This window comes from Scyliorhinus torazame, chromosome 6 (assembly GCF_047496885.1).
Source record: "Scyliorhinus torazame isolate Kashiwa2021f chromosome 6, sScyTor2.1, whole genome shotgun sequence".
NCBI classification, from domain to species: domain Eukaryota; kingdom Metazoa; phylum Chordata; class Chondrichthyes; order Carcharhiniformes; family Scyliorhinidae; genus Scyliorhinus; species Scyliorhinus torazame.
Window position 1 is genome coordinate 112131864 of NC_092712.1, and position 14532 is coordinate 112146395.

Here is a 14532-nt window from a genome sequence, read left to right on the forward strand (position 1 = left end):
CACACCCAGGTCCCTCTGCACAGCAGCATGTTTTAACATCTTACCGTTTAAATAATAATCCATTCTGCTGTTATTCCTCCCAAAATGGATAGCCTCACACTTGGCAACATTGAATTCCATCTGCCAGACCCTAGCTCATTCACTTAACCTATCCAAATCCTTCTGCAGACTTCCGGTATCCTCTGCCCTTTTTGCTTTACCACTCATCTTAGTGTCGTCTGCAAACTTTGACACATTGCACTTGGCCCCCAACTCCAAATCGTCTATGTAAATTGTGAACAACTGCGGGCCCAACACCGATCCTTGAGGGACCCCACTAGTTACAGGTTGCCAACCAGAGAAACACCCATTTATCCCCACTCTCTGCTTTCTGTTAGTTAACCAATCCTCTACCCATGCTATCACTTTACCCTCAATGCCATGCATCTTTAGTTTATGCAGCAACCTTTTGTGTGGCACCTTGTCAAAAGCTTTCTGGAAATCCAGATATACCACATTCATTGGCTCCCCGTTATCTACTGCACTGGTAACGTCCTCAAAAAATTCTACCAAATTAGTCAGACACGACCTACCCTTTGTGAACCCATGCTGCGTCTGCCCAATGGGACAATTTCCCTCCAGGTGCCCCGCTATTTCCTCCTTAATGATAGATTCCAGCATTTTCCCTACAACCGAAGTTAAGCTTACCGGCCTATAATTACCCGCTTTCTGCCGAGCTCCTTTTTTTAAACTGTGGTGTCACGTTTGCTACTTTCCAATCCTCTGTCTGGGACCACCCCAGAGTCTAGTGAATTTTGATAAATTATCACTAGTGCGTTTACAATTTCCCTAGCCATCTCTTTTAACACTCTGGGATGCATCCCATCAGGGCCAGGAGACTTGTCTACCTTTAGCCCCATTAGCTTGCCCAATACTGCCTCCTTAGTGATTACAATCATCTCAAGGTCCTCACCTATCATATCTTTATTTTGATCAGTCACTGGCATCTTATTTGTGTCCTCCACTGTGAAGACTGACCCAAAAAACCTGTTCAGCTCCTCAGCCATTTCCCCGTCTCCTATTATTAAATCTCCCTTCTCATCTTCCAAAGGACCAATATTTACCTTAGCCACTCTTTTTTGTCTTATATATTTGTAGAAGCTTTTACTATCTGCTTTTATGTTCTGAGCCAGTTTACTTTCATAGTCTACCTTACTCTTCTTTATGGCTTTTTTTAGTAGCTTTCTGTTGTCCCCTAAAGACTTCCCAGTCCTCTAGTCTCCCACTAATTTTTGCCACTTTGTATGTTTTTTCCTTCCATTTGATACTCTCCCTCACCTCCTTAGATATCCACAGTCGATTTTTCCCCTTTCTACCGTCTTTCTTTTTTGTCGGTATGAACCTTTCCTGAACATTGTGAAAGATCGCTCTTTGCTTATTGCCTGCCCTACCATTCTCCACTGTTCCTCAACAGCTTTACCATGAAGTCTTTGCTCCCGGTCTACCTTAGCTAGTTCTTCTCTCATCCCATTGTAATCGCCTTTGTTTAAGCACAAAACACTAGTGTTTGATTTTACCTTGTCACCCTCCAACTGTATTTTAAATTCCACCATATTGTGGTCGCTCCTTCCAAGAGGATCCCGAACTATGAGACCATTAATCAATCCTGCCTCATTACACAGGACCAGATCTAGGACCGCTTGTTCCCTTGTAGGTTCCATTACATACTGTTCCAGGAAATTATCCCGGGCACATTCTATAAACTCCTCCTCAAGGCTGCCTTTACCAACCTGGTTAAACCAATCTATATGCAGATTAAAATCTCCCATGATAACCGCTGTACCATTTCTACATGCATCCGTTATTTCTTTGCTTATTGCCTGACCTACCACCCTGTTACTATTTGGTGGCCTATAGACTACTCCTATCAGTGACCTTTTCGCCTTACTATTCCTGATTTCCACCCAAATTGATTCAACCTTGTCCATCATAGCACCAATATCATCCCTTATTATTGCCCGGATGCCATCCTTAAACAACAAAGCTACACCACCGCCCTTACCGTCCATTCTATCCTTTCGTATAGTCTGATACCCTTGGATGTTTAACTCCTAGTCGTGACCATCTTTTAACAATGTTTCAGTAATGGTCACTAAATCATAGTCATTCACGATGATTTGCGCCATCAACTCATTTACCTTATTTTGTATACTACGAGCATTCAGGTAAAGTACACTTATGCTGTTTTTTATGTCTTTGTTATGAATCCTAACACCTTGATCAGTAACTTTTTGCAATTTATTTTTCCTCTTACCCTTTCTCCCAATTTTCCTTGTCTTTGAACCCATATCTCTACATAATAACCTGTCACGTAACCTGCTGCCTTGATCTCCATTAACCATTATACTGTCCATAGCTTTACACTTCCCTTCCCCCCAACTTGCTAGTTTAAAGTCCTTGTGACCAACCTATTTATCCTATTCGCTAGAACACTGGTCCCAGAATGGTTCAGGTGAAGACCGTCCCAACGGTACAGGTCCCTCCTGCCCCAGTACTGATGCCAATGCCCCATGAAATGGAATCCCTCTTTCCCGCACCACTCCTTTAGCCACGTGTTAACTTCTCTAATTTTCTCAACCCTATGCCAATTGGCACGTGGCTCGGGTAGTAATCCAGAGATTATAACCCTGGAGGAGCTGTTCTTTAATTTAGTCCCTAGTGTTTGATAATCCCCAAACAGGTCCTCTTTCCTAGTCTTACCTAGCCTTACCTTTATATCCTCTCTTTATACCATGTTGCCATTTTTTTGCTTTCTAACTACATTTTTGTATACATATCATTAGCTCACATGTTGAGTTGTTAAGAGTTTTATTTGCATTTCTTAACTCCTACAAGGAATTCCAGCTTTTGTTGCACCTCCTTTTTAACTTGTTACAATTTTTGTTTTTCCTGGTCATGGATCCCTTTATCTTTATGCATTGTCCTTCACATCTTTTTTTTAATATATTGAACCTAATTCATGTTTTAACAGTGCATGCTTTACCAAAGACCTCTCTTCTATTTCACTACCTCTCTTAAAATACAGATGCACCCATGCCTACTGTGAGACCAATGGTTTTTGTTATCTCCCCGTTGCCATAGAGTCTGGCAAATGTCATAATGGGTCGATCCAATGGCCACGCTGCACAGGAAAAGCAGCTTGCCGTGGCGCAGCATGGCCATTGAAAGCAGGGAGAGCCCGCTCTCAGGATATACCCGGCTCCCAACGCCTCATGAGATTCGACACAATCTCGTGAGATGTTGCGATGTGAATCCTGCCACAATGGGTGGGATCACGTTTTAGCAAATCTGCATATTCGAGCAAGGCAGTAAGTCTCAATCTAATGTGCAGATTCCCGAGGTACCGGAGGCTTTGGGGTGGTGACTCCAGGGGCATTGTGTCTGGAGCTTGAGCCTCAGTCCGGGGTGTCGGAGACGGTTGGGGTGCGGGGGTAGGGTGGGGGGTGATGGGTGGCGGCACTGTCGGCGCGGGACAATACAGGAGACCCAGGGGGGCGTTTGGGGCATTGAGTGGCGGCGGGCAGTGGGGAAGGGGGGAATTTAGGCGGGGGGGCGCGTTGGCGGGGGAAACCAGCTGGCGCCAGGTCCCGTAGGAAGACCGCATCTTGCCGTCCGTCCTGGTGTGCGATGTAAGCGTACTGGAGGTTAGCGTGGAGCAGCTGGACCCTCTCGACCAGGGGGTCGGTCTTATGGCTCCTCATGTGCCTCCGGAGAAGGACTGGTCCCGGAGCTTTCAGCCAAGATGGAAGAGAGACCCCGGAGATGGACTTCCTGGGGAAAACAAGCAAATCATCGTGAGGGGTCTCCTTCGTGGCCATGCAGAGGAGCGACCTAATGGAGTGGAGGGCGTCAGGGAAGACCTCCTGCCAGCGGTGAATTGGGATAATTCTAGACTGAAGGGCCAGAAGAACGGCCTTCCATACCGTCGCGTTCTCCCTCTCCACCTGCCCGTTTCCCTGAGGGTTATAGCTCGTAGTCCTGCTCGAGGTGATGCCTTTGTTGAGCAGATACTGACGCAGCTCATCGCTCATGAACGATGTGCCCCGGTCACTGTGGATGTAGGCAGGGAAACCGAACAGCGTAAAGATGCTGTGCAGTGCCTCTATTACGGTGGCTGAGGTCATGTCGGGGCAGGGGATGGCGAAGGAGAAGTGGGAGTACTCATCGATGATGGTGAGAAAGTATATATTCTCGTTGGTGGCGGGGAGGGGCCCTTTGAAGTCGATGCTTAGGCGCTCAAAGGGCCGGGAGGCCTTTACCAGGTGGGCCTTGCCTGGCCGGTAGAAGTGCGGTTTGCACTCCGCGCAGACTTGGCAGTCCCTGGTCATGGCCTTGACCTCCTCAGAGGAGAAGGGCAGATTGCGGGCCTTAATGAAGTGGGTAAGCTGGGTGACCCCCGGGTGGCAGAGGTCATTGTGGATAGCCCAAAGTCGGTCATCGGCACGCTGGCACATATGCCGTGGGACACGGCATCTGGGGGCTCATTGAGCTTCCCAGGACGATACTTGATATCGTAATTGTAGGTGGAGAGTTCGATCCTCCTCCTCTAGATTTTATCATTTTTTATTTTGCCCCGTTGTGCGTTGTCAAACATGAAGGCGACCGACCGCTGGTCGGTGACGAGGGTAAACCTCCTACCGGCTAGGTAGTGCCTCCAGTGCCGCACGGCTTCCACTATGGTTTGTGCTTCCTTCTCGACCGAGGGGTGTCGAATTTCGGAAGCGTGGAGGGTCCTAGAGAAAAATGCTACTGACCTGCCCACATGGTTGAGTGTGGCAGCCAGTGCAACGTCTGATGCATCATTCTCTACCTGAAAAGGGATGGACTCATCCACCGTGTGCATTGCGGCCTTGTTGATGTCGGCCTTGATGCGGCTGAAGGCCAAGCGGGCCTCATCCGTCAGGGGAAAACTGGTGGTTTGAATAAGTGGGCGGGCTTTGTCCGCATAGTTGGGGACCCACTGGGCGTAGTATGAGAACAGCCTTGGGCATCGTTTTAGGGCCTTGAGGCTGTGGGGCGGGGGGGAGTTCTGTGAGGGTCGGGGTTGGGCCCTAGGACTCCGTTCTCCACGACGTAACCGAGGATGGCCAGTCGGGTAGTACGGAAGACACACTTTTCTTTGTTGTATGTAAGGTTGAGGAATTGGGCGGCTTGGAGGAACCTCTGAAGGTTGGCTTCATGGTCCTCCTGGTCATGGCCGCAAATGGTCACATTATCCAGGTACGGGTATGTCGCCCGCAAACCGTACTGGTCCACCATTCAGTCCATCGTTCTCTGAAAGACCGAGACCCCATTAGTGACGCCGAAAGGGACTCTGAGGAAGTGGAAGAGTCGGCCGGCTGCTTCAAAGGCAGTGTAGTTGCGATTTTCCGGCCGGATTGGGAGCTGGTGGTAGGCCGCCTTCAGAGCGACCGTGGAGAACACATGGTACTGTGCGATCTGGTTGACAATTTTCGCTATGCGGGGGAGGAGATACGCATCCAGTTGTGCGAACCGGTTAATTGTCTGGCTGTAGTCCACAACGATCCAGTTCTTTTCCCCGGTCCGGACGATCACCACTTGCACTCTCCAGGGGCTGTTACTGGCCTCTATGATCCCCTCACTCAACAGTCGCTGGACCTCTGACTTGATAAATACCATGTCTAGCGAGCTGTACCGCCTGCTCCTGGTGGCAATGGGCTTACAGTCCGGAGTGAGATTCGCTAAGAGTGAAGGGGGGGGGGGGGGGGAGAGAGAGACCTTGAGGGTCGCGAGGCTGCATACTGCGAGGTGGTGGGGTCAAGAGTCCGCTGAAATGTAAGGTCAGGCTTCGGTGATTACACTGAAAATCCAATCCGAGCAGAAGGGGGGCACAGAGGTGGAGGAGGACGTAAAGCTTGAAACGGGTATACTCTGCGCCTTGTATTACGAGGTTGGCGATGCAGTGCCCCCGGATCTATACCGAATGAGACCCGGAGGCAAGGGAGATTGTTTGTGAGGCGGGGTAGGTGTGGAAGGAGCAGCGCCTTACCGTGTCGGGGTGGACAAAGCTCTCCGTGCTCCCGGAGTCGAAGAGGCAGGGGGTCTTGTGCCCGTTGACCCAGATGACCATCATGGAGTTCCTCTGTGGTTTCGGCTGCGACTGGTCGAGGGTCACCGCGCCCAGCTGTGGATAGCCTGCGTGGTCGGTGGAGTCGCAAGATGGCGGCTCCCATGTGTTGCACGTGTTGGACGGGGTCGAAGATGGTGACCAAGATGGCCGCCCCCATCGGTCGCACGTGTTGGTCGGTGTTGGGGCCCGCGGCCAAGATGGCAGCCCCCACGATTCGCACGATACCGGTGATGCGTCAGACGAGGGCGTTCCGGGCAGGCACGCAGCCACATTGCGGGGTCTGTGGTGCTGAAAGCCCATGGGTCGGGCCTGGTGCATTTTTGGTTTCTGGGCCTTAGATCAGCCCAGACAGACTCTCGCGTAGTGCCCCTTTTTCCCGCAGTCGCTGCTCGTCGCCGTGCGGGCTGGGCAGCGCAGCTGGGGGTGTTGGCCCTGGCCACAGAAGTAGCATTGCGGTTTTCCGGGCTGGGCTGGCAGACGTGTAGCGCAGGCGACGGGTCTGACGGGGGCCGTGACGATAGTGTCCAGGAGAGGGTCGCCGGGCCCGGACCCGCGCGGACTGGTAGGCCACCTCGTGCGAGGTAGCTAGCTTGACCGTGTCCCGCAGGTCGGAGTTCCAGTTTTCCAGCTGCCGCTGCCTGATATAGTTCAAGCGGACCCCCGTCACGTAAGTGGCCTGGATCTGTGAGTTCATACGCTTCTCCGCCGTCATATCCTGGTAGCTGCAGTTTCTTGCGAGTAGGGTCAGGGTTTCCAGATACTCGTCTGATGATTCTCCAACGCATTGACGGCGAGTAGTGAGGAGGTGCCTAGCGAACACCTCGTTCACGGGCTTCACGAAGTGCGCCTTGAGGGTTGCGACCGCTTACTCATACGTGGCTGCTTTCTCAGTCATTACCGAGATTCGATGGCTCACCCAAGCGTGGAGAAGTCGCAGTTTGAGGGTCTCCGAGGGAGCCGTTGCTGAGGAGACGATGTGGGCCTCGAAGCATTGAAGCCAATGTTCAAATATTTCCCTGGCTTCGGACGCACGGGCGTCGAGTTCGAACCTGTCTGGCTTTAAAGCGGCTTCCATGGTGCTGTCTATGACTAATAAATTGATGTACCTTCAATCCACAGAGAGGCAGCGAGAGCGAGTGAACATAAGGCTGTATTAGTCATGAACTTGCCTAGCCAGAGTCAGTAGTACCGATGAATGCCCGCCCACAAGAGGCCGGCCTATTTATGCCCCGGTGTGGGCGGAGCCAGAGGTGGAGCCATACCAGGGTTACAGTACAGTATCTGGAAGCAGTTCATATCACCACTTCCAGGTCATAGGTTATGGTATCATGCATGCATTATGGTGAATACATTCACCACACCAGCCTTGCACGATGGCAGTGCCAAGGTGCCACTGCCAGCTGGCATGGGTACCCTCCCATACTGCGTTCGGGCTGGGGGGCGATGTCGGGGATTGTTTCGGGGGCCTCTGAGATCGGGGCACCATTTAAAAATTAGGTCCTGATCTCTCGCTACAATGGGGCGTTCTGGCGAGCGGAATTCCCCACTCTACGAAACGGGGCCATGTGCGGCCTTGGCCTCATGTTCTCCGTTCAGGCTTCTTATTCACCCGCGAGTCGTGTTGAATAGCCATATGTTTCTCAGCACTGCGAGTGCCAGGAAACATGCTGCTAAACGTGCTTGCTCAGGGACTTTGTTCCCTTGTGGGAAAATCGCGCCCAATGTATTAGAGCCCCAGTATGTAACAATGATACCAAGTTAGAAGTTACATGGAGCAGTGCTGACTGAGGTCATTTGAATTCAGTGGTGAAAAATAATTCCACCATGAGCTGGTCACACCTATGGGATGCTCCTGCATTTCTGAGAATAAATTATAGTGCAGGAAAATACACTCAAATCACAATAGCTTTTTGTTGCAATTTGAAGGTCTCTAATGTTTTTATCTTTACTAAATATATTAGCGAGTAATCGTCGAATAAGGATTCAACCTGATTTATTGTTCATTTAGCAAAAGAGATCTTCTCAGTTTGGTTTCTGGTCCTAGTTTCCATATTTATTTGAAGTAGTAATCGGAGTTTCCCTTTTTGCTATCATTTTAACATTTTATATACCTCCAAAAGTTTTCTTTCTGGATTGGAAAGTTTGAAGGTTGGTAATTTTCTTAGCTCAAGCCTTCACAATAGGAATCAGTTTTGTTGCACTTCTCGGTACCTGCAAATGTATTCACTACCTTTACCACTGACAAACTGTGGCAGCTGTTTGCATCACCTACAAGATGCACTGCAGGAACTCACAAGGCGCCTTAGACAACACCTCGAAACCCATGACCGCTGCCATCAGGATGGACAAGGGCAACAGGTACCTGTAAGTTTCCCTCCAGACCACTCAACATCCTGACTTGGAAATATATGACCATTCTTTCACTAACTAGGTCGAAATACTGGAACTCCTTCCCTAATAGCACTGTGGGTGTACCTTTATCACAGGGACTACAGCAGTTCAAAGGTAGCTCATCACCATCTCCCTGAGGACAATTAGGGACGGGCAACGAATGCTCACCTAACCAGCAATACACATCCTGTAAATACATTTTTAAAAATTCAAATATTTTGAGCGTGGTGATTGACATTAAAAACAGTACTTCAACACTGGTTCCAACAATTGCACTTCATTACCTCGGCATTACTTATCTAGTCCTGTACTTCATTTTTCCAGCTGAAGAATTTACTAATTCTTCCCCATAATGCTCAGGCACGGAAAGTGATCTTGACAATAACTACTGAAAGCTTATCTAAGGGCGCGATTCTCCGGAAAGATTTCTAAGTGTGGTAGTGAGTGGGAATTGCTGTGAGCTTCCCGGCATTCGGCACAGCGAGGCTCCACTCCTGCAGTGATGTCCTGGGCCTGAGATGAATGACGTCCAACAAATGCTATCATATTAAGCACTCCAACCAGAGGAGACATTTTCCCCTGATTTCCTATTGACTTCAATTTTGCTGAGGTTCATTGATGCCATACTTGTTCAAATCTTAACTTGAAGTCTAGGGCAGTCTTTCTCTCCTATGGAATTTTTGACCATATTTGGACCTTGGCTGTAATAAGGTCAGGAGTTGAAGAACCCTGGTGAAATCCAAATGAATGTCAGTGAGCAAATTATTTCTACTAAGTGTTGCTTAATACTGTAAATAGATTGTCCATTAGTGTACTTTGCTGATGATGGGGAGTAGATTGATGAGGTAGTTTGGATTTATTTTGCTTTATTGTGGATCAAATTCCTGGGACTTTCTTCCTAACAGCACTGTGGGTATAGGCCACATAAATTGCAGTGGTTCATAAAAGGCAGCTCGCCCACCACATCAAGGCCAATGCTGGCCTTGCCAGCAATGCCCACGTCCCATGGAAGAATAAAAAATAATGTGGCCTTATGAATAAAAATGTTTGTTTTTATATGGGATGGAGTATCTGGAGTTTAAATGTATTGAATGGGTTTCCTGAGTGAGTGTTTTTATGAAGTGTGAAGTCTGTACAAGAATTCCATGGTTCCTATGGTCTGCCCATGGTGGATATTGGGTGAGTTGACATGTCGGGTGTAGGGGGAAAGGGTGGTAGGTGGCAGAATGAGTTGGCAGGTATTGGTGCCAAGTTGGCATTGGGGCTGTAAAAGGCTTGGGATGACTCAGAGGTCATGAATTTGCATTAAGTTTACAAAGGCGGGAAGGACGGGGGGGAAGGTCCAGTTTGGCATGTATGCCAATAGAGAGTGGGTAGGGGATGTAAGGGCTAGACGGCCTAATGTTTGGGACCAAGTTTCAGAGAACTGAAGTGGGCCTTTTAACAGCTCACTCAGCACTCTGCATTGTGACTATCTTAGAGCTGTGTCTGGGACTGGTGGGCCGGACTCCATGCCCTTGGAGCGAGGATCCCAAGGCAGGGGTGGTGAGTGGGGAAATTTCATAGTTCAGGCCTAGATTTCTGAAGTGGGATTGCCTGATAAACCATCCCTTTTTTTTCCCAATGCTGATTAGTGCTGAGCTTTCACAATATTTTCTGTCTTCATTTAAAATTTCTCGTATTCATGATCTATCTTGTATCCTGCCTTAATAATGAAAACAGTTAATTAAACTTAGTATGTGATGAAGTGATTTTATTCTCAAATATTTTGAGATAAAACAATGTATTGGTTAATGGTGTCGGCACAAAGTATGCACCACACTGGAATGTTTCAAATTAATTCATATGGCCTGTAAAAGTGTCAATTATCTGGAACTTTCAAGTTACTTATTTGTTTATCTTTCTCATTTTAGCCAACAAGCCCTAAATTTGGAAAAGCTGACTCTTATGAAAAATTAGAAAAACTAGGCGAAGGATCCTATGCCACAGTGTACAAAGGAAAAAGCAAGTGAGTACTCTGCCATTCTATCAATATCTTGGGTGGACAGTATTCTAGGCGTTGTCTCCGGCTCAGTGGGTAGCATTCCTGCCTTTGAATTAAGAGGGGCTGTTTAGCACAGGGCTAAATCGCTGGCTTTGAAAGCAGACCAAGGCAGGCCAGCAGCACGGTTCAATTCCCGTAACAGCCTCCCTGAACAGGCGCCGAAATGTGGCGACTAGGGGCTTTTCACAGTAACTTTACTTGTGACAATAAGCGATTTTCATTTCATTTCATTTCACATCGTGCATTCAGGTCCTAGTCAGATATGAGACTGATATTTCAGGGCAGTATAGAGGGCATGCTGTACTGTCGAAACATTTAAGTTGCAAAAGAAATGAAACATTAGGAGTTTGAAATATATGCTAGAATGACAAAACCAAAATATAAAATGTTAATTTATTTCATGAAAGTTAGACACATTGTTAGCAATTGCTCAGATGGTGGTATCCTTGTCTCGAAGTGAGTCAGTATTTAAATCCCATTCTGGAGACTTGAGCTCGAAATCTATTTGTGCACTCCAGCACTGAGGGAATTCTAAACCATCTTGTGGATGAGGCACTAAACTGAGGCCTCCTCGGGTGGACACACAAAATGCCATAGCGCTATCTTGGAAAATGAACAAGGGAGTTAGTTATCCCTTGTTTCCTGGCCACCATTTATCCCGCAACTGTCACCTAAAACATGTTGTTTGGTCTGGGTCCAATCCAACACTACAACTGGTTGCTTCATGACCTCAAACTGGAGGTGGGAAAGAAATATTGCCCCGATTCCAGGAATATTATAAGCAACTCTGAACTTCTGGGGGGAAAATGGTCATGAAAGAGCATTTGTGATGTGGTTTCTTGGTCTAGATTTCACTGGTCCAGCAAGGATTCGGTTCTGGGAAATGAAGTTGAACAAATGAAGTCCATTAGAGTTAGAGAACTTAATCTGGTTTAAAGTAAGAGACAAGAAGATGGCAAAAGAAAAAATGCTCAACTAGTTGAGTGTTAATTTCCGTGATTTTAGCAGGAATCGGGGGCAAATAGTTTTGTTGTTTTTAAATTTTTTTATCTCTTCCTTAAAGTTACAAAGCCAATGTGCAGAGTGGACAGGGCAATATTCCTCAAAAAAACAATTTAAATTCAAATTGAACCCAATTCTAGGTCTCCACAAGCGAGATATACTGGTGGGCGGGATTCTCTAAAAATGGGGCTATGTCCTCATGCCGGCGTGTAAACCGGCGGCAACGACTCCAGCGTCAACGGCCTCGGAAAGTGAGGAATTCCCCCCCCCCCCCCCCCCCCCCCCCCCCAGGACGGCTCCCGCACACTCACCTTGCAGGTCCCGCCGTGTGAGAGGTCACTCGGCCAAACTCGTCGGCCACTCGGCCCATCTGACCCGGAGAATCGCTGGGGTGGGGTGGGGGTCGGCCATCCATCTGGCGCCCGAAAAACAGCGCCGGAGAATGGGGAAGCCGGCGTCCTTTTTCTCTCTTCCCCCCCCCCACCCCCGGGGATTCTCCGACCCAGCGCCGGGTCAGAGAATCCCGGCCACAAGATCCAAGCGAACAAGAAAAGGCATTGCACCTCATCTCGGGCTTGATCTGACACTTGATCTTATCCAAAAGGCCAAGAAGCGATCTTGGACAAATAGATAAAGAACTGATAATTCCAGGGTCGAGCTGTAATGAAACAATAGAAGGCATTCTGGGAAATGTTCGTATAGATGCAAAATAGACATATTCCTTTTTCAGAGGAATCTGGTTTTGCTCAGTTAGCTGGACGGCTGGTTTGTGGTACAGAGCAAGGCCAATAGTGCGGGTTCAATTCCCGTACCAGCAGAGGTTATTCGTGAAGGCAAGCCTTCTCAACCTTGTCCCTTGCCTGAGGTGTGGTGATCCTCAGGTTAAATCACCACCAGTCAGCTCTCCTCCTCAAAGGGGGAAGCAGCCTATAGTCACCTGGGACTATCGTGGCTTTACTTACTCCTTTTCAAGTAAAAGAGTAGAGCATCCAAAACACATATCCACTTGATGACAAGGAAATAAACCTGAAAATAGAGCAAGAGGGAGGCTTTGTCAATGTTTTTTTTATTAGAGATAAAATAAGCTATCACTTGGATAGGCATTTGTTAGTCAAGGATGGATTGGTCAAATGTATATTGGTGATATAGCGTTTCTGGCTAACTTGATTGGAATTATTTGAGGTAACTGAGAAGGTTGATTGAGAGTGTGCAGTAGAGCTACATAATTGAGTTTCAGAAGAGGGATTCGACAGCATGCCACATAGGGGTCTTGTTAAGGTGTACGCCCATGAAGTTGAGGGAAAAGTAGCAGTGTGGATACAATATTGGCTTAGTAAGCAGAAGCAAATGGTGATTGTAGATGGATATTTTTCAGACTGGCAGGTGGTTTCTCCCCAGGGGTCAGTTTACAGTCAGGGGTTTCTCCCCAGGGGTCAGTAAACAGTATACAGTTTACATGCTCCAATTTTAATAAATGATCTGGACATGGATGCAGGGCGCAGTATTGTAAAGTTACCAGATGATACGGAATGTCGCAAAGCCATAGATTTCAGCTTGACATTGAGAGGATAGTGAAATGGGAAGACGCGTGGCAGATAGAGTTCAATGTAGTGAATTGCAGGATGGGGAACCACACTCTGCAATATCACCATCATCCTGAAAGAAAAAAAGCATTAGAATTTGCAACTTGGATGTTAGAGTGGTCATTGAGTCATAAAATCCCTACAGTGCAGAAGGGGACCATTCGGCCCATTGAATCTGAACGACCCTCTGAAAGAGCATCCTACCAAGGCCCATTCCCCCGCAACCCCACCTAACTGTTGGACACTAAGGGGCAATTTAGCATGGCCAATCCACATAAGTGGTGTACATATGCACATCTTTGGACTGTGGGAGGAACCCAGAACACCCAGAGGAAACCCACCCAGGCGATGAGAGAATTTACCATCTCCAAACAGACAGTCGACCAAAGTCAGAATTGAACCTAGGTCCCTGGTGCTGTGAGGCTGCAGTGCTACCCAGCTGCAAAGAAGAACCGTAATTCTATCCCCAAACCAAAAGAGAAAATGCTGGAAAATGTCAGCAGGTCTGGCAGCATCTGTAAGGAGAGAAAATAGCTAAATTTCAAGTCCAGATGATCCTTTGTCAAAGCTAAAAGACATAGAAAGTGGGAGATGTTTATACTGTAGGATAGGGAATGATGAGTCATAGCCACAGAAACCAAGGGAAAAGAGTGATAAAAATACGGAATGTAGCAAAGTCATAGATTTCTGCTTGACATTGAGAGGATAATGAAATGGGATGAAGCATGGCAGATGGAGAGAACTAAAATCAGAGAGTAAGCTGTGACAGATGTATATGTGGGGGACATGGGTGGGAGAGAGGGGAAGGGGGAAGTAAAGGGGAGAAAAGGTAAGATGGGGGGGGGGAAATATATATAAAGAAAGACAAAATAGAAATAAAAGATAAAATACAGTTAAAATGAAATGGAATGAAACAAAGGGGTCGAGGTGGGGTGGAGCTAACCATCTGAAGTTGTTGAGTTCGATGTTGAGACCTGAAGGCTGTAGCGTGCCAAACCGGAAGGTGAGATGTTGTTCCTCCAGTTTTGTTGAGCTTCACTGAAACATTTCAGCAGGCCTGTGAGCTATCAACACTCTAAATTAACATCACTACCCTAAGTGAGACCGACCCTCCTGGGGAGGGACAGCTGGAGGAACAAGGAGGGAGGGTACACCTACTGGAAAGGAAAGGCTGATGGTGACCCTCATAATAATAATCTTTATTAGTGTAACAAATAGGCTTACATTAACACTGCAATTAAATTACTGTGAAAATCCCCTAGTCATCACACTCCGGGGCCTGTTTGGGTACACAGAGGGAGAATTCATAATGTCCAATTCACCTAACAAGCACGTCTTTCGGGATTTGTGAGAGGAAACTGGAGTGCCTGGAGAAAACCTAT

General features: G+C 47.7%; 1 protein-coding gene across 6 annotated transcripts in view; it reads left to right on the top strand.

Moving 5' to 3' along the window:
- cdk14 (cyclin dependent kinase 14) overlaps window positions 1–14532 on the top strand; it is a 935572-nt gene that overhangs the window by 277362 nt on the left and 643678 nt on the right. For all 6 annotated transcript variants that reach the window (XM_072508685.1, XM_072508686.1, XM_072508684.1 and 3 more), the window contains one exon: window positions 10435–10529. In XM_072508685.1, coding sequence (XP_072364786.1) covers window positions 10435–10529 — 95 coding nt within the window. The remainder of the gene's footprint in view (window positions 1–10434; window positions 10530–14532) is intronic.